The following is a 20,842-nucleotide window of genomic DNA, read 5'->3' on the forward strand; positions in this document are numbered from 1 at the left end:
GACTCCAGTTAAAATTTGAGCCCTTAATATTAATATTTAGATAGTCCTCATCGTACTTTTCTATTTTCCATAAGAATAACATTGGAAATTTCTGTTTTGCACATTCTGATACTTACTGCAAGCCCATCGTGCGTCACATAAAAAATGTCTTCACTTATTCTTGTAGAAAATCGCACGCTCTACAAAAAAGATCTCTTATGATTTTTCGTTAAACTTAATAGTTTCAAATTTATCAGAGGTCAAAGTTCAATCTATCGCAAATTTGACCATTTTCAGTACATTATAGCGGATTTAATGGTTTTATTGGAAAAGATTGGCAAAAAATTTGTGTTAATCTTAAATTTAGTCTATCAGAGAATATTTGTTCCAATTTTTTTGTAATAATATGGCCAGCGAAACGTTGAGAAAAAAAATTAAAAATAACTTTCACTATTTGATGAAAATCATATTTCAAAAAAACAATATACACTGAGGAACACCAATATCTATTTTTACAAGAATCAACAAACTAAACTACTTCATCGACAACTCCACCGAGTACCGAGTAGAAAAGTAGTTATATTACCGATATAGGGTTTAAAATTTTTTTTTTATCGGTACATTGATATGTATGAGACAACTCGATTGCTCAACTATAATTTTGAAAATTGATTGGTGGAACCGTACAGCGAGTGTCCTGATCAATTGCAACTCATTAATTGTGTCGCCGGGATCCCGGGACCCGAGCTTCCATAGAAATAGGTTATAGTTGGCATCAAGAGGCCTTTGATGGTGTTCTATACAGGCCCGGTAAATCCATAAATGTGTTAGTAATTTTTGCATAATCTTGAGCCTTTGCAAAGTTTTTTCTCAGCAATTACGCTACTGATTGTGTTGGTATCGGGCTCATTCCAAAGGGATTTTGAAAATTAGTCTCCAAACCAATTTTCGCTTTACAAAACATCTCTTGAGTTCTGCAATTCTAGAAAATGACATGCCAATTTTACCCCCACCACCGCGAATCGTTTTATTCAGAGACAAGATAGTCTCGGCAAGAGCCTCGGGCCAGCAGACGACAGGGCTGTCAATCAAGAGACGCGGTAGAGTCTCGGGACAAGTACATGGACAGCCCTGTCGTCTGCTGGCTTGAGGCTCTCGCCGAGACTATACTTTCTCTGAATAAAACGATTCGCGGTGGTGGGGGTAAAATTGGCATGTGATTTTCTTTAATTGCAAAGCTCATGAGTTATGTACGGCTTTGAAAATTGAACTTTAAGCTAATTAAGAAGTTCTCTGTCGAATGAGCCCAAAATCAGCATTCTCGGTGGCGTATTTGCTGAGAAAAAACTTTGCACGGGCTCAAGATTATGCAAAAGTTACTGACACATCACGAGTTCGACGTATATGTATACGCGTTTTGACGTAGTTAGTGGTAGGAGAGTTGTGCCTCTACGCAATCTGATTCGCTCAACGATGTCGGCTCCTCCAGCTGCTAGGCCGACCGCGCCCCCATGGAAAGCATTTATATTAAAAATATATCTAGAATTGTATGAAAAATGTATTCTGCATATATAAAAAATAAATTTTTTTTTAACTTTCATACATACGAATATATGAATCATGTATTTATTTTATCGATGATTTTGCCGATTTCAGTATATTAATTATGTTTTTTGAATATATTCCGTTGCTATCACTGATAGATGTTTTTTATACGAAAAATATATTTTTTTTTGTATTGAAATTGCATTTTTATTCCATTGAACTTATATTGATTATATATCAAATATATATGATCAATATATAAATAATATATGTTTTTGATATTTACATACAGTTTATGGTCGCATGTTAATTTTTATACAAATCACAACATTGAAAAGAAATGTCCAAAAATTTTCAAGCTTAGGCAATAATGAAAAAACATAACATTTTGGATACAATTCGAGCAAAATATAATTTTATTCATAAACAACTTTTTTTTCCAATACATATTTTTAGGATCAACTGAACGGAGAACTTTACACAAGCATACAATGCCATTATAATTTCTAAGACAATCAATATATTTCCCATAAAACACAATAAATTTTTTCGGGTGCCTTTTTTCTGCAACTATCAAACTGTAGATAATTGGATCTCAGCGGCCACTCGCAAACTTTGGAAATATATTTCATTGGGGGCATGTTTTGGATGACACGAAAACGTCTAGATTCAGAATGCAAAAGCGACATTTAAAAATGGCCAATTCTGTTGGATTTGTTGTGTCTTGAATTTGATCTGTCTTTCCTCTTCTCCTATCTTTTTTCTAACGTGATAAAGCCGGAAATCACATCTCAGCCCGCAACACGCATTGCTACATGCTCTTGAGTTCCCAATGGACAAAACTTATTAGGGTACAAGGAAAAAAAGCGCCAAAGTCCAAGAACAGACCTGTGACGAAATATTTCCAGTAAAATTTTGACGCAAAATAGGTCCTTTTTCGTGGAAACCAGCGTTATAAGCTGAAAATCATATCCCGGCCTCGAACCCGCTTGCGACCGTGCGCTTGGGTTTCTAATTGACAAAACATATCAAAGTACAAAGAAAAAAATTGCCAAAGTCCAAGGACAGACCTGTGACGAAATATTTTCAGTACTATTTTGACGAAAAATAGGTCTTTTTTCGTGAAAACCATCGTGATGACGAAAATCATAAATAATCCATAGAAATTCAAACTAAAATCCTATAGTCAACTGAAAATAAATAAGGAACTTTTGAGAAAAAAGACGTGATATCAAACCATAAACTTCCCCTAGGAAAAAAAAGGTTGGGACAACTACATTGATGGTCCCTCGTTTGCTGATAATTCCATCCATGAAAAAAACTTAAAAAAAAATTTTTTTTTAATTGTAATAAAATTATTTTATAAAAAAAAATACAGAACAATTCGAAAAAAAATTCACAAATCTTGAAAAAACATTATATTAAAACAAAAACTAATCTGTATCTATTTTTGAAAGTGTCAAAAGAATCAAATAACAAGTAAAAAATAAAAAACCGAAAAATCGGTCTTGAAATCATTTTGGAAACCTATGCCTCATTCTTCTTATTAGATTCGAACAGCTAAATCAACTGAAAAAAATTCCATCTAATTTACGTGCGGCATTAAAATTTATTATATTAATTCGAGGCCAAGTATTTTCTAATGAATTGAAAAAAGTTACCACTTGAATTACGTGCAGCATTAAAATTTGTGATATCAATCGGTGGACAAGTATTTTATTAGTAACTCCAAATTTTGACATTATTAAATTCTTCTAAGAAGCTTTTAAATCCAAAAAAATCACATGAAAGCTAGTCATATGTTACTCTATGGTGGCAGAGACTTATAAGAAAATCAATTCTTCTCAGACTTTCAGGATCCTCTGGTATTATTCACAAAATTCGACGTCGATTGGATCGATACAAATTATGTTTAAATATGTGTTAAAAGTACTTGTCCGGCCCATCACTTTCCGTTTAAATTGTTCATCCCAATAATAATCAGTGCTTGTCTAGAACTGATGGATCACAAGTATCCATGCAGAGGGAATTGAGAGAATTATCTTCAAGTAATTTTTACGTAATTGCACTAATTTAATAAAAAAAAGCAAAGAAATTGTTCCGCAATATACAAGGGATATTATTGTCCATTGATAAATGAAAATAATTGTACATAATATATATGTTCAAGTTTAAAAAATAACTCTCCAGTTTGTATTCAATGACGGCAATTTTTGCTTCTCACTTATTCTTCCAGCAAACGAATTCCATTCGGAATAAGAACTAACCTATTATTAAGAACTATTATTAAGAACATTAAACTAATAATGAATCGCATTTCAATAAATGTTTTACCGGATTCTGCCATACAATTCCATTTTTTCATGATTGATTTTTATTTAAATGAATAGTGATGGGCCGGACAAGTACTTTTAACACATATTTAAACATAATTTGTATCGATCCAATCGACGTCGAATTTTGTGAATAATATCAGAAGCTCCTGAAAGTCTGCAAAGAATCGATTTTCTTATAAGTCTCTGCCACCATAGAGTAAGAAATAGCTAGCTGCATGTGATTTTTTTGGATTTAAAAGCTTCTTAAGAACAATTCCATAATGTTGAAATTTGGAGTTACTAATAAAATACTTGTCCACCGATTGATATCATAAATTTTAAAGCTGTACGTCATTCAAGTGGTAACTTTTTTCAATTCATTAGAAAATACTTGGCCTCGAATTAATATAATAAATTATAATGCCGCACGTAAATTAGATGGAATTTATTTCAGTTGATTTAGCTGTTCGGATCTAATAAGAAGAATGAGGCATCGGTTTCCAAAATGATTTCAAGAGCGATTTTTCGGTTTATTATTTTTTACTTGTTATTTGATTCTTTTGACACTTTAAAAAATAGATGCAGATTAGTTTTTTTTAATATAACGTTTTTTCAAGATTTGTAAAATTTTTTCGAATTGTTCTGTATTTTTTTTTATGAAATAATTTTTTTTACAATTAAAAAAAAATTTTGTTTAAAGTTTTTTTTATGGGTGGAATTATCAGCAAACGAGGGACCATCAATGTACTTGTCCCAACCTTTTTTTTCCCTAGGGGAAGTTTATGGTTTGTACTTGTCTCGAGACGCTGCCGAGTTCTAGTGCTGTGTGCTGCATGTAACTCAAATAAAAACTATTTCAATTCATTTAGTTATTTCTGCGTCAGAATAAATTCAGGAAGTTGGGTTTGTAGCTGTTTTCAAACGAAGTCTTCGGGTGCTGCGCGATTGTAAAGTATTTGAATTTTTTTACACGGTTTGAAATAATTTTCATTGCAGAGTTTAATTTTATTTGTTTACATTTTTGTGGTATAATGCAAAAACAGTTACTTTTTATATCTTTAAGTGAAAGTAATTTTCAACACAAAAAAAATCATATGGTGATATTTGTTGATATTTCAATTAGTTCAAGAATTATCAGGATTTAAAGATTTTTCAAACTTCCAAAACTTATATTTCTTTGAAATTTATAATGCTTGACAAAATGGGGTACTATTTTATTTAAAAGAAACGAGAAAAATTAAAAACAGTCGGGGTCATGGCCTTGGTGAAATGGCGTGGAATGCCTCATCTACACGTCGGTCACTGCGGTCAACTTTGTGGGAAGCTAACAGTCGTAATTTTTGTCTGAATAAAAAAAAAAATTAAAAAATGAAATTATACGTATTATCATACCCTACAAGTTTGTTATCCAACATTTTTTTTATATCTATCACGGGAAAGAAAAAAACAGCAAAAAACAAACTCAACCATCTACATTTTTTACGCTCTTGTCCGATATCTCAAAAATAGTAAAAGAAGTAAAAAAAAAGTATTCCATCAAAATTTGCGTATCCCGACAGAGAGCCAAATTATTGAAAAAAACTAAATCCTTTTTTAAAGTGATTTTTAAAGGGAAAAAGGGTTTAAAACTAAACCCTTTTTTCGAGATGGCGGAAAATGCACATAGGAAATCTTGGTCGACAATTTGAATTAATGCTTTTCTAGACACCTTTTATAGACATTTAAAGCTTTTCGTAACACTAAAATTCAGCTTCTTCGTTTCGCATGCATTACTAACTCGTTTTTTTCGACGTAATGACTGCGAACTATAAAACTAGAATTCTGTTGAGATAGCAATGTTAGAAACACGCATGACGGGTTATAGGGGATAATGAACTCCCATGTCACCAATGTATGACGGTTTTTTAAAATTCAAATAAATACCAACGAAAATGAATCATTAATGCATGTAGGTTGACACATCACTCTCGATATATGAAATGATAATTACAATTTATTGTGAGCTTATCGAAAAGTACAAGAAAACTCACCATGAGGATAAGAGTGTCGGACGACATTTGGGTAACAACCGTGATTTATCAAACTCACAGTGGGATAAATTGCTCCTCCAACATTGCGCGGTCCCCAAATTCTTGTCGTTTCATCCCTTATGTTTTCCACAATTTCATAAGCGTTACAATCTACTGATTGCATATGTCGAAGCATTCCAACAGCAACCAGTAACAATTTATTTGTATCGATCGAAGCAGTAGAGGATGGATGATTTTGTAAGAAAACAAGTTCTAAACATTTGGTGAAAAATATCGAGCACACGGATCGTGAAAGATTAATGATCGTCGAAGAATCGGAACAATGGGTTTCAAGAGCAAAAACCGTCTGATAGCAAGAAGAATCATATGGATCAATTGAGAAATACGTTTCTCGACTATTGTTATCCTGGTTGCTCGACGACTCCTGATAACTGAGCCAATCATCACGTAAACAATCTCTCGTTTTATCGATCGCACTCTCGATGGTGGTCCTCCAAGCAAGCAACAAATGTGATCTGCGTTGTTGGGCAGGATTGACTTCGCGACCATTGATCTCGTAAAAGTAATCGAAAATCTTACATTCGTATTTATGATATTTTTGCCAGGATTGTTGCCGACAACGATTCGAGCAATACGACACAGTTTGACAATTTTGGCAGGGTATCCGAACATTATCTTGAAGGTTGAGCGATATGTGACAGTGCAAACAGTTTGTTGAAAGCGACTGGATATCGGTACTGAAGGAAAAAGGTTGGTCGATCAGTATCACACTACCAGTCTTTATATTTCTCGTCGAAACGAGGTGCCTACCTCTTATTCTGTCGTAACACTGAATTACAGAGTTACTGCAGCTTGGCATTTTCGAGTTCAATTTGCCTTCGATGTGTGGTAAAGGCACAATCTTGTTCGGCGCTTTTCGGGATGCTTTGTTAGCACGCTTAAGAGATTCAATACATTTCGATATGAGCTCGGTACATTCCACATTCATTTTATGATTATGCAATGGAATGCTGTCTATGAGATCATTTTCTGTTCCATTCAAAATGTTCATTAAATAGTCACAATCTTTCAAGCATCTGGTAAACAAATTCGCGGAGTACCAGCATCGGGCACGTTCAAGAAGAATATCTTTAAACAACATGCTCCTTGGAGTCGCTGCAAAAAATGCTTTCGTAAGAAAACTTGTTCGTACGAAAATTCCACGATCATTTCTATCCATTGGAAGAGTTTGATACGTTCTGTAAATTTTTTCAGCCTCTTCATCATCCTTCTCATGATATGATTCTTGAACTCGTAATTGTGCAACTTCTGCGATATCCAGGAGAATTTTTATCATACCACGTCTATCGCATTTTTTACTGAGACACTGGAATTGTTCGACGAATGTCTTTGTCGAGGTAATGTCATGTACAAGTTGATGAAACTCACCCAAAGCCTCACTAAGAAAACAGGATTGAAGTACAATAAATTACTTATGTAATATGCAACTAGCCTTACGTCAAAAAAAAAAAATATTCAAAGCATTATGCATACCTTTTTCGCAATGGCATTTTTCGCTGATAATAGATTCTTTTTTTGATCTTCGGAAATACGATCCGTTGTTCTCGACAAAATAATCACAGTGTACGATCGTGACGGTTTACGACCAAGCAGACGCGGTGTAGATTAAAATTAGACTTCAAAACTCCCACCGAAGATTTGTTTTCTACTGCGTCGATTTCTTCACACTGATTCGTAGGTGGTAATGTGCAGAGTAAAAATAGTAACTCAGTTGCGGGGATGTTCAAAAGACAATTTGTAAAACGAGAATAGAAAGGATATTTATGTTTACCTATTTTGTATGTATGGGCCATTCCACCAAACACTGAATTAAATTATTCTAGGGGGGACCCTAGCAGATTTTATGACCAGCTTTCTGGTCGCTTTTGGACAAAAGTTGACCTGTCATTTGTGGTCGAACTGAGCTGGACATTGGGCATTCGCGTCGTGAAATCGTAGTGGAAACTCGAGAATTCCGACTCTGATCACGAATAACGGGTCTTCTTTTATACAAAAGTGACTAGCTCAATTCCGATCACAAAATCCGCTACGGAAAGAGGGGGGGGGGGGGGGGGGGTCTGATGCATACGTAATTGCCAATCCGTTTCAAAGTAAATGTCACCGAAAGCTTGCAAGATTAATTTCTTCCAGGCACTTCCCAAATATTTTGCAAATCTTTGCAAAGTCATAGCAGTTCAAAAATTTTTTAATTTGAATTTGTGGAATTTTTATATTAAAAATATCGAATCTCTGAATAATTGTCTGAAATATATAACGGTGTTGATTTCATGGAAAAAAATCTCAACTTCGGGATGAAAATATTATCAAAAGACTTGGTAAAATCTCGGGACAAGGACATTCACAGCCCTGCTGGCCCGAGGCTATCGCCAAGACTATACTTTCTCTGAATAAAACGATTCCCGATGGTGGGGGTAAAATTGGCAAGAGATTTTGTTGAATAACGAAGCTCAGGAGCCATTTAGCAACTTGAAAATTTGAATTTAAGTCAATTAGAAAATTCTCTTTCGATTGCGCCCAAAATCAGTATGATCGATGGCGTAATTGCTAAGAAAAACTTTGTACGGGCTCAAGATTATGCAAAACTTACTAACATCTTTACGGACTTAATGTGTCCATATACGCGTACTGACAGGTACAGATATACGCTTCGTGGCCCTCACGATCTTCAAACCCCGATGAGAAAGTTCTTGTTCTAACCAATGAGCAATGGAAAAATTCATGGACCAATTACATGGAAACTACGAATAGCAAGGCTGGTTAGTTATATGTAAAAAAAAACTAGAGACAAGTACATTTATGCCCTTAAGAAAGTCACCGGTAAAATCATGGAAATCAATGCTTGTAAGACTTTTAATTCAAAAAACAAAACGTTCTCAAATGAATGTAGAAGTTGCCAAGCACATCGAATTATGAAAAAAAAAATACAAAAGAGGAAAAATTGGACGCAAAAACTTACAATAAAAAAAAAAAACAAAGAAAAAACAATACAAGGAGAAATTGCGACCGGAAAAATTAAGATCACAAAAATTTAAAAAAACGACAAACGAAAAAAAATTATAAACTACTAATTTGCAACAAAAAAAATTTGCCCGTTGTACTTGGCATTTCTTTTTTCAAGTTACTAGGGTCACCGCGCGCGCAAGCGCGCGCTTGTCTTTGACTGTTTTAACACTTTTTAAATGAATATATTACTCAGGACTATTGTTTCGAATAGTTCACTGCAAACATAACGGTACCTACGGTCGAATAGTAATTGCGTAAGATCACTTCTACTAAATGACTCCATCACTTCACTCTTATGTCGCTAAATAAATTTATCTGACACGATCGCGATCTATTGTGTTACAATTGTTTCCTCTTTTTTTCTACGATCTAAAATACGCACATGAACGAACTCCGAGCAGAACATCGACAACCAATAAAAGTACGTCTATAGCAGCTTCAAAAATAACTCGCACTTCGAGATTTCGTGTCAACTCTTCTTTTATGGAAGGAATAAATTCCCCTAGGGAAAAAAAGCTTGGGAAAGTACATTGATGGTCCCTCGTTTCCTGATCATATCACGAAAAATGTGAAAAAAAATTGCATAAAAAAAATTATTCAACCAACTGTAAATAATTTCCTCACAAAAATTCGAAAAAAATTTCATAAATCATGAAACAACATTACACTTAAAAAATCCTAATCTGTAATTATTATTTAAAGTGTCAAAAAATTTTAATAAAACGTAAGAAAAAAAAAGGAAAATCGAAATGAAAAATTTTTAAAAATCAATTGAAAAAAATTTCCATCTAAGTTACGTTCAGCATTAACACTTATGATATCAATTCGAGGCCAAGTATTTAATGATAATTCAGAATATTCATTCCTACGGGTACCATCAGAACTTGAGAAAATTCTTATGAATCAAAAAAGTTACCATTTGAGTTACGTGTAGCATTAAATTTATTCTTGTCCCGAGACTCTACCGAGGCCCTTGATGATAGAAATCGGAGGACAAGCGTTTTAGTAATAATTTCGGGTTATAACATTATGAAATTGTTTCAAGGAGCGCGAAATCCAAAAAAAAAACACATAAAAGGTATAGTAGTTTGTTACTCTATAGTGGCAGAGACTTGAAAGGAAAACGATTCTTCTCAGATTTCAGGATCCGCTCGTATTATTCATAATATTCGACATCGATTTTAGATCGGTAAAAATTATGTTTAAATATGTGTTAAAAGCACTTGTTCGACCCATCACTATTCATTAAATAAAAATCAATCATAAAAAAACGAAATCGTACGGCAGAATCCGATTGAAAATAATTCAAATGCGATTTATTATGAGTTAAATGATCTCAATAAAACTCAGACAGTAACATCTGATAGTTACTATCTGAGTTACGTGAAGCACTGAAATTAATGATATCAATTGGAGGACAATTATTTTATTAGTAATTCGTAATTTCGACATTATAAAATTGTTCTAAAAAGCGTTCAAATCCAAAAAAGTTACATCAAAGATAAAGTCATTCGTTACTCTATGGTCGCAAAGACTTATAAGAAAATCGATTTTTCTCAGATTTTCAGGTGCCTTTGGTATTATATTGACAAAATTCAACGGCGATTGGATCGATACAAATTATGTTTAAATATGTGTTAAAAGTACTTGTCCGGCCCATCACTTTCCGTTTAAATCGTTTATCCAAATGAAAACCCTAGAAAAAAAAGGTTGGGACAAGTACATTGATGGTCCCTCGTTTGCTGATAATTCCATCCATAAAAAAAACTTTGAAAAAAATAAAAAAAAATTGTAAAAAAAATTGGTTTATGAAAAAAATACAGAACGATTCGAAAAAAATTTCACAAATCTTGAAAAAACATTATATTCAAAAAAAACAAATCTGTATCTATTTTTTAAAGTGCCAAAAGAATCAAATAACAACTGAAAAATAAAAAACCGAAAAATCACGCTTAAAATCATTTTGGAAACCGATGCCTCATTCTTCTTATTTGATTCGAACAGCTAAATCAATTGAAAATAATTCCATCTAATTTATGTGCAGCATTAAAATTTATTATATCAATTCGAGGCCAAGTATTTTCTAATGAATTGAAAAAAGTTACCACTTGAATTACGTGCAGCACTAAAATTTATGATATCAATCGGTGGACAAGTATTTTATTAGTAACTCCAAATTTTGACATTATTAAATTGTTCTTAGAAGCTTTTAAATCCAAAAAATCACATGAAAGCTAGTCATTTGTTACTCTATGGTGGCAGAGACTTATAAGAAAATCGATTCTTCTCAGACTTTCAGGATCCTCTGGTATTATTCACAAAATTCGACGGCGATTGGATCGATACAAGTTATGTTTAAATATGTGTTAAAAGTACTTGTCCGGCCCATCACTATTCATTCAATAAAAATTCAATCAAAAAAAACGAAAATGTACGGCAGAATCTGGTTAAAAATTTATTGAAATGCGATTCATTATAATGAATTATAATAATTATTAATTTAATTTAATTATTATTATTAATAATATAATTATTGATAATAATAAATTTTCGTCTGGGCCGATGCGCTTCGGTACGACATGTACCGCAAGCGCATGGCCGGAGTACAGCGGAGAGGGGCTCAATTGACCGGGGTCATCCCAATTGACCTCCTGGCCCAAGAGCGGAAGTCCGTCCACCAGGGTAACCCGGAGGACCGGGCCCGGGGGCGAGAGCTTGCCAGGGCCGTGAGTATGCGTACCTGGCAAGAAAGATGGGAGGGGGATCCGCGGGCCAGGTGGACAGCGAGGCTCATACCTCAGTTGGACGCCTGGGTCAACCGTCGGCACGGGGAGGTAAATTATTACCTCACCCAGATGCTGACGGGGCATGGACGGTTTCGGGCCTATCTCCACAAAATGGGGAAGGTTCCGGATCCGTCCTGCCGATGCTGCGGGTCCCCGCGGGACGATGCCCTCCACACGTTCTTCGAATGCGAGGAATGGAGAGTGTGGAGGGCCCCATTGGAGAAGTACGGGAGCATAACTCCGGATAACATCGTCCGGATTATGCTCCTGGGCAAAGAGCCTTAGGCGGAGGTCGACCTTTTTGTCGAGGTTGTCCTCCGCCGCAAGCGGGCCTTCGTGGAGGATGGGACGCCCTGAGGGGCGTCCTGAAAGATAGAGCGCCAACCCGAAGTAATGCGAAAGCGGTTCCGGGGTGGTTGCTAGGAGACCGAGGGTGGGGCTTTTAGCCGGTAGTTCCAATATGGAGAGTCCGGCACACAGGGGGCCTTACAAGCCCCCCCAGTGCGTAAATGCATTTTCCCCAGTCCCGGTATACAAATAAAAAAAAAAAAATCAATAATAAATTAATAATTATTAATTTAATGTTCTTAATAATAGGATAGATTAGTTCTTATTCCGAATGAAATTCGTTCGCTGAAGAATAAGTGGGAAGTAAAAATTGCCTTCATTGAATATAAACTGGAGAGTTATTTTGAACGCTTGAACATATATATTATGTCCAATTTTTTTCATTTATCGATGCACAATAATATCCCTTGTATATTGCGGAACAATTTGTTTCCGCTTTTTATTAAATTAGTGCAATTAAGTAAAAATTAATTGAAGATAATTCTCTCAATTCCCTCTGCATGAATACTTGTGATCCATCAGTTCTAGACAAGCCCTGATCAAGAGACTCGGTAGAGTCTCGGGACAAGTACATTGACAGCCCTGTCGTCTGCTGGCCTGAGGCTCTCGCCGAGACTATATTTTCTCTGAATAAAACGATTCGCGGTGGTAGGGGTAAAATTGGCATGTGACTTTCTTTATTTGCAAAGCTCATGAGTTATGTACGGCTTTGAAAATTGAACTTTAAGCTAATTAAGAAGTTCTCTGTCAAATGAGTCCAAAATCAGCATGCTCGGTGTCGTAATTTCTGAGAAAAAACTTTGCACGGGCTTAAGATTATGCAAAAGTTACTAACACATTCAGGATTTTACGTATCTGTATACGCGTACTCCAACCGCTACAAACATAGGCCTCTTGGCCCCCATGATCACCAATCCCTGGTGAGAGAAATTTTGTTGCAACCAATGAAGAGTGAGAGAATTTTTGGGCCAATGACATTCAAGAAAAAGAGCAAGGAAGTTTGGCGGAAAGCTAAGGAGCTCGAGAGCTCGAAAGTACTCGAAAATCACCAGCTGAAGTTTCACGTCATGTTGACATTTGGGGTTATGATGTTATGAAGAGCGTGCGGGAAAATAAAAATAATTTTTCAGCCCTCCGGGCGGAAAGTGGCAACTTTCGGCCCGCTGTGCGGGCCGAAGTTGCCGCATTCCGCCTGCGTCGGACAGAAAAATCGTATACACTCCACGGGAGTGAAATTAGACCACCTCAAACCGCGTGCTTATCACCCTCGCCTTCGGCTCGGGTGACAATTCTGCCCGCGGTTTGAAGTAGTCTATTTTCCCTCCCTAGGTGTGTAATATACTATTCACGTCATCTAACGAAGTGCATATTGATATTTATTTTGTTAAAACTTGTGGAATACTAAATCGGTATAAAAGCGGCCGCGTAAATATAGACTGTGATCTGTGTGTGAAAATAAAAAATATAAAAAAATGCGCGATGCATAGGTCAACGAAACTTTTCAAGATTTCATTATTTCGTTCGATTGGAAATAAGTGTCAACTAAGATAATCTTTCAATTAAACCAGAGTTCGCGGAATATTGTCCAGTGTAAATATATCATCAGTTGCGTGATTACATATCATGTGTAATAATGTAGGTTATATATACGAGTTCCCTTTGATAGCTGTGTGGTAACGAACCGGCCGGGGTTTGACGTTACGAAGTGCTGGACAAATGTAACAAACGTTCGCATAGTTAGTGAATAATATAAATAAAGTAAATCAGTTTATCAAAAATAGGTCTGAAACATTGTAAGAAAAAATGTTCGTCAACCTATAACGTCAAATTTTCTTTTTGTGATCTGAAATATTATGGTTGATAATTAATAAAACAAGAACACACGGAACTGTTAGTATATATAATGTGAGAAACTCCAATCGAATAAATGTTTTCTAATTTATTTCTTGTGTCATCATTATTTTTGAATATTCCCTTATTTTGCTTCCTATTGAGTTTGGCTCTGGTCTTTCCGATCCTTGTTTTGATTCCATCAGTTTGCAGCGGATCGATGCATATTATTAATTCGTTGCCTAATATATGTCCATTAATTTTCTACTATTTCTTCATGCTGATTGTGGTAACGTGATTCAAGTGGTTTCCGACTATGATCATCAATCGCACATTTTGTATATCAGATTCTCAAAACAGTTTCTGGTGTTGATATAAGTGTAGTTATACTTTTTCCACCTGGTCTGTCGAGTAATAAATTTTGAAACTTATTCCAAAAAGTCTTTGGATGCTTTTTTTGCTGATAGTATGAAAAGTTGAATCTTCGGAATGCGGTAGGCAAACACAAATTTTGACAACAATACTTATGAAATAACGTGTATGTTGAGTATTCCTATTCTACAAACTGCAAATGTAGAATTATTAGTGAAAAGAATCATTACGATAAGTCTACAGTTGCTCAATTTTAGACGTGATTAAGTATAATACCTGCCAACATCATGGAAACCTACAGAATTTCTGAATGTTATGTGCGCTATGTCATTTTAATGTAACATCATGACTTTTAACAACTTTTCTCTATAATACTATAAATTTGGATCATTGAAATACAACAAAAATCTGCAAACTATAAAATTTATATACTGTACCATTCATTTTACTTTTTGACTCTCACTGTAATATAAATATGAAGTGAAAAATTCATTAGAAAAGTCTTCAGTTGCTCATTTATGGATGGATTTGAAATTGCTGTTTTCCAAACTCATTGCGCAGATACATTGAATCGCAGCAGATACCTGCGAACTTTGAAATTTCTGTGGATAAATATATGTGCTAAGTATCACCTCCTATCTTTGATTATGGTAATATGTAATGGAACTTGATTCAGCAAGTTTTAAAGTGTTTCTTTTCAAATAGTATTGAAGTTTGTATTACTGCGGTATGGAGCGAATACCTTCAAACTTTGATATTTTTGTGTCGCAGCATGTGTGCCAATCATTTTAATTTTTTACGCCAACCGTAACATGTAATTTCAAAAATTCATCACAAAAGTTTTCAGCTTTACTATTTAACTTAATTATCCTTTTTCTAAATTCCATGCTAAATTTCTAAATTTCTAAATTTCTTTCTAAATTATCCTGAAATGAAATTGTTTTCCTCCACAACCAATGCAGGTACCTTAAACGTCTTTGATTTCCGTTGCTCTGTTGAATTAAGTACGCTCAGTTTTGTTTGCTTCTTTGAGTTCTGACATAATAAATGTTTCCAGGTGCCTTTTTTCTGCAACTATCAACCTGTAGATAATTGGATCTCAGCGGTCACTTGCAAACTTTGGAAATATATTTCATGGGGGGCATGTTTTGGATGACATGAAAATGTCTAGATTCAGAATGCACAAACGACATTTAAAAATGGCCAATTCTGTTGTATTTGTTGTGTCTCGAATTTGATCTATCTTTCCTCTGTTCCTTTCTTTTTTCTAACGTTATAAGCCAGAAATCATATCTCAGCTCGCAATACGCATTGCTACATGCTCTTGAGTTCCCAATGGACAAAACATATTAGAAGACAAGGGAAAAATCGCCAAAGTTCAAGGACAGACCTGTGACGAAATATTTTCAGTACAATTTGGACGAAAAATAGGTCTTTTTTCGTAGAAACCAACGTTATAAGCCGAAAATCATATCTCGTCCTCCAACCCGCTTTTCACCGTGCTCTTTGGTTCCTAATTGACAAAACATATTAGGGTACAAGGAAAAAAAGCGCCAAAGTCCAAGAACAGACCTGTGACGAAATATTTCCAGTAAAATTTTGACGCAAAATAGGTCCTTATTCGTGGAAACCAGCGCCGAAAATCATAAATAATCCATAGAAATTCAAACTAAAATCCTATAGTCAACTGAAAATAAATAAGGAACTTTTGAGAAAAAAGACGTGATATCAAACCATAAACTTCCCCTAGGAAAAAAAAGGTTGGGACAAGTACATTGATGGCCCTCGTTTGCTGATAATTCCATCCATAAAAAAAACTTTAAAAAAATACAGAACAATTCGAAAAAAATTTCACAAATCTTGAAAAAACATTATGTTTAAAAAAAAACTATTCTGTATCTATTTTTTTAAGTGTCAAAAGTATCAAATAACAAGTAAAAAATAAAAAACCGAAAAATCGCGCTTGAAATCATTTTAGAAACCGATGCCTCATTCTTCTTATTTGATATTCGAACAGCTAAATCAATTTAAAAAAATTCCATCTAATTTACGTGCAGCATTAAAATTTATGATATCAATCGAAGGACAATTAATTTCTAATCAATTGAAAAAAGTTACCATTTGAGTTACGTGCAGCACTAAAATTTATGATATCAATCGAAGGACAAGTAATTTATGAGTAACTCCAAATTTTGACATTATTAAATTGATCTAAGAAGCTTTTAAATCCAAAAAAATCACATGCAAGCTAGTTATTTCTTACTCTATGGAGGCAGAGGCTTATAAGAAAATCGATTCTTTTCAGACTTTTAGGAGCTGCTGATATTATTCACAATATACAACGTCGATTGGATTGATACAAATTATGTTTAAATATGAGTTAAAAGTACTTGTTCGGCCCATCACTTTCCATTTAAATTGTTTATTCAAATAAAAATCAGGGCTTTTTTAGAACTGATGGAGCACAAATATGCATGCCGAGGGAATTTAGAGAGTTATCTTCAAGTAATTTTCCCTTAATTGCACTAATTTAATACGAATGGAAACGAATTGTCCTGTAATATACAAGGGATGTTAATGTGCACCGATAAATAAAAAACATTTTGCATATTAAATATGTTCAAACTTTCAAAATAACTCCCCAGTTTGTATTGAAATGACGGCAACTTTTACTTCTCACTTTTTCCAGCGAACGAATTTCATTCGGCATAACGAACCTATACTATTATTAAGAACATTAAACTAATAATAAATCGCATTTCGATAAATTTTTAATCGGATGCTGCCATACAATTTCGTTTGTTTATGATTGATTTTTATTTGAATGAATAGTGATGGGCCGGACAAGTACTTTTAACTCATATTTAAATATAATTTGTATCAATCCAATCGACGTTGTATATTGTGAATAATATCAACAGCTCCTGAAAGTCTGAAAAGAATCGATTTTCTTATAAGCCTCTGCCTCCATAGAGCAAGAAATGACTAGCTTGCATGTGATTTTTTTGGATTTAAAAGCTTCTTAGATCAATTTAATAATGTCAAAATTTGGAGTTACTCATAAATTACTTGTCCTTCGATTGATATCATAAATTTTAGTGCTGCACGTAACTCAAATGGTAACTTTTTTCAATTGATTAGAAATTAATTGTCCTTCGATTGATATCATAAATTTTAATGCTGCACGTAAATTAGATGGAATTTTTTTAAATTGATTTAGCTGTTCGAATATCAAATAAGAAGAATGAGGCATCGGTTTCTAAAATGATTTCAAGCGCGATTTTTCGGTTTTTTATTTTTTACTTGTTATTTGATACTTTTGACACTTAAAAAAATAGATACAGAATAGTTTTTTTTTAAACATAATGTTTTTTCAAGATTTGTGAATTTTTTTTCGAATTGTTCTGTATTTTTTTGAAGTTTTTTTTATGGATTTTTATTTGGATAAACAATTTAAACGGAAAGTGCTGGGCCGGATAAGTACTTTTAACACATATTTAAGGGGTTACATGGGTTTAATCGGGGGAAAAAAGGTCTATTTTCAACAATTTTTTTAAAATATAAAAAATCAAATATTTTATTCAAACTTTTCACTGCTTTTATGATATACATTTGAAAAAAAATTTCTGAAATTTTCAAAGGAAAATATTCAAAACTCCGGCAATGTGATGTCATTTCCGGTGACCTCTCGGAAAAAAGGTGCGTCCGCGTTGACAGTAGAACTCATGACAGGATCATCTGACGTGAAAAAAAAAAATTTGTGTCTTAGTTAAGACCATAAACTAGAATTTGGACGAAGGAAAAAAAAAAAGTGAAAATTGGATTTTTGGCAGACCTTTGTACAAAAAAATGCAAATTTTGGTAAAATTTGCTCAAATTTTTTTTTTTTTAAATAGTTGTGATTGAAAAAAAAAAATCCTTCGTCCAAGTCCTCGTGAATTGTATTTCGAAGACCTGTGTAAAATTTCATAAAGATCGGTTGAGTAGTTTTCGAGAACTTTTGACAACCGACTTTGAAAACACAGTTTCGAGAAAAACGCGTTTAAAGTTTTGAGTAACCATAAAACTGGAAAAAAAAATTTTTTGTAACTCACATTGAATCGTCGATTCTTGGGCCATAGAGTAAAGAACCTGAAGCAGCTGCAATGTCCAGGACATTCTTTTGCTCCTGTCTACGACGAATCCTGGCTGCGCGAGTCTCGTTCGCAGATTTTTTTTCGGCTGCGCACACACGGTTTTCATCTGAATTTCGGACATATTCGTGGGAATTTCGGCCAAGTTTCAAATCCATACCGTGCATAAATAATAATAAATCTGATGATCCTTCATTAAAAGTGCAAGCAGCCACCAATGCAGCAATATTAACGATCTTTGAACCAGCAGGAAGTATTTTTGGAGTGATCTTCCAGATTAACTGGTCCAAGCTTTCATTATTATTTTGTGTAAAACCGCCAACACACCGCTCCAGAAGCTCATCCTTACTGAGATCTTCATAGATAGGTTTCATTGCAGTCAAAACATCATCTGGTATTGGAGTATAATCATGTTTGAATGATGAAAGTGTGTTCGTAGCCGATGCTCGCTGCCAGGCGCACCAGGAGTTTGGACCTTTTGGGCAATTTCCGTGCTGAGGATTTTTGTCTGTAGAGCTGTAGTGATAATAAGTAGCCCATATAGCGTCTTTCATTTTTTCCGCTTACTCACAATTTCTTCTTATTGCCAAACCATAATAAACAGTTAATTTGTCAATTAATTTACCAGTCAGTTTACCTTTGCCAGAAAGAGTTTTTTTTTTGGTTTTTTTACCTTTGACTAGTTTTTCCTCAACTGTTTTGTTGACTAAATTACGTAAACGGGTACCCATCCTCTTCTGCACATGTTCAACGCATTCTTTTTTGTTGATAACAAAATCTTCACCATAAGGTTGGGCTTTGAGAATACCAGAGTATGTTTTTGAATCCCCATCTCCTATATAGTTTACGTACCTCAGGCCATATTTTACAATAGAGCGTTTAAACATTTCAACAATCGAAGATACTTCCATGTTCCCAGATGCTCCAGTGTGATTGGCGCTGCATTGATTTGTTGCGATATGTTCTTCTTTCCACTCTTCATACTCTGTCGTGTTCAATTTTTTTTCCCAAGACTCACATAATTTACAGTAAGAGCATTTTACAAGCACATCCAAGACTTTTCCCGAATAATATCCGATTAGTGAACTCACACCATATAGTGATGCGAAGCCGCGCTTCTTCCAGGTACCGTCACCGGAAACACTCACATCTGTCGTATCTTCAACGTCGTTTTCAAAGCTTGTTAATTGCTTTTCTTGTTTAGCAACAGAGGAGAATAGTGTTTGAGCAATTGTCCCGATACACTCATGTATTTTATCAATATAAAAATCGTATGTTGATTGATTTAAAAATGAACTGCTTAGATCCATCAAGCCGCAAAATTTCTTGCATCCGGCAAGCCCCAAGCCCAATATTCGCATAACAAAAATGAACCGGCGATTTAGTTCATATATTTTTCCGATTTGTTTACATGATAAAATATATTTCGGATCGCATCGTTCACATGCTACTACAATTTTGAATCCCAGACCGAATTTCGAGCCTTGTTTAAAATCTAATTTTGCATTACACAATTTTTCTTCATCATTATTTTTAATAATGTTAGAACATCGCACAAACGACGAGAGTGTTGAAAAAACTAAGGCAAAGTCTATAATTGAATATTGGAGCGTGTCTTCCTCTGGCACGTGATTTTTATCGTTACCTTTTAATTTTTTTGCCGATGTGCTCGTGAAGGAATCATCATCAATTTTCGGATTTTTAGGATTGAATGATTGTCTCCTTTTTCTTGGTCTATCTTTTCTACGAGCCCCGTCCGCTAACTGAGTTCTCGGAACTTTAGGCATTTTTTAATAAATTTTACAACAGTTGCTTTGGATAATCTTAAATAAACTTTGTGATTCGAGAAGTAATCATCAACTTAAGTATTTGAAACTAGCTGCCCTTAGAAAGTGAAAGCAATGGACAATAAATACAGACAAACAATATTGAGCGCGCGCCTTCCCAAGGCTGTATCACCGAAACTTTTATTCGGATGGACTTGAAAATTTAGGATAATATTCTCGAGATGTTGTAGAAATTAATAAGACAATAAAAAAAAATTCGATTTTTTGAAACTGTGAAACCCATGCAACCCCTTAAACATAATTTGTATCGATCCAATCGCCGTCGAATTTTGTGAATAATACCAGAGGATCCTGAAAGTCTGAGAAGAATTGATTTTCTTATAAGTCTTTGCCACCATAGAGTAACAAATGACTAGCTTTCATGTGATTTTTTGGATTTAAAAGCTTCTTAGAACAATTTAATAATGTCAAAATTTGGAGTGACTAATAAAATACTTGTCCACCGATTGATATCATAAATTTTAGTGCTGCACGTAATTCAAGTGGTAACTTTTTTCAATTCATTAGAAAATACTTGGCCTCTAATTGATATAATAAATTTTAATGCTGCACGTAAATTAGATGGAATTTTTTTCAATTGATTTAGCTGTTCGA

At 34.4% G+C, this 20,842-nt stretch overlaps 3 protein-coding genes across 5 annotated transcripts in view; all 3 read right to left on the bottom strand.

The window, feature by feature from the left end:
- The window catches only part of LOC122408125 (SET and MYND domain-containing protein 4-like), a 120,826-nt gene extending 113,231 nt beyond the window's left edge, over window positions 1-7,595 (bottom strand). The window contains exons 1-3 of one of the 3 annotated variants that reach the window (XM_043414742.1): window positions 7,403-7,595; window positions 5,870-7,308; window positions 4,767-5,183 (exon numbers count right to left, since the gene is read on the bottom strand). In XM_043414742.1, coding sequence (XP_043270677.1) covers window positions 5,164-5,183; window positions 5,870-7,308; window positions 7,403-7,419 — 1,476 coding nt within the window. In that variant the 5' untranslated portion in view covers window positions 7,420-7,595 and the 3' untranslated portion in view covers window positions 4,767-5,163. Of the gene's footprint in view, window positions 1-4,766; window positions 5,184-5,869; window positions 7,309-7,402 lie in introns of those variants that run through there. The other 2 variants (XR_006260373.1, XM_043414741.1) reach the window with 2 other exon arrangements.
- LOC122408126 (uncharacterized) overlaps window positions 1-20,842 on the bottom strand; it is a 45,150-nt gene that overhangs the window by 22,396 nt on the left and 1,912 nt on the right. The window lies entirely within an intron of this gene.
- Window positions 17,871-20,522, bottom strand: LOC122408127 (uncharacterized). The gene is made up of 2 exons (XM_043414744.1): window positions 18,363-20,522; window positions 17,871-18,006 (listed from the first exon to the last, which is right to left on the bottom strand). Exons 1-2 carry the CDS (start codon window positions 18,953-18,955, stop codon window positions 18,003-18,005), a joined length of 597 nt encoding a protein of 198 aa, XP_043270679.1. The 5' UTR covers window positions 18,956-20,522; the 3' UTR covers window positions 17,871-18,002.

Source organism: Venturia canescens, chromosome 3, assembly GCF_019457755.1.
Source record: "Venturia canescens isolate UGA chromosome 3, ASM1945775v1, whole genome shotgun sequence".
NCBI classification, from domain to species: domain Eukaryota; kingdom Metazoa; phylum Arthropoda; class Insecta; order Hymenoptera; family Ichneumonidae; genus Venturia; species Venturia canescens.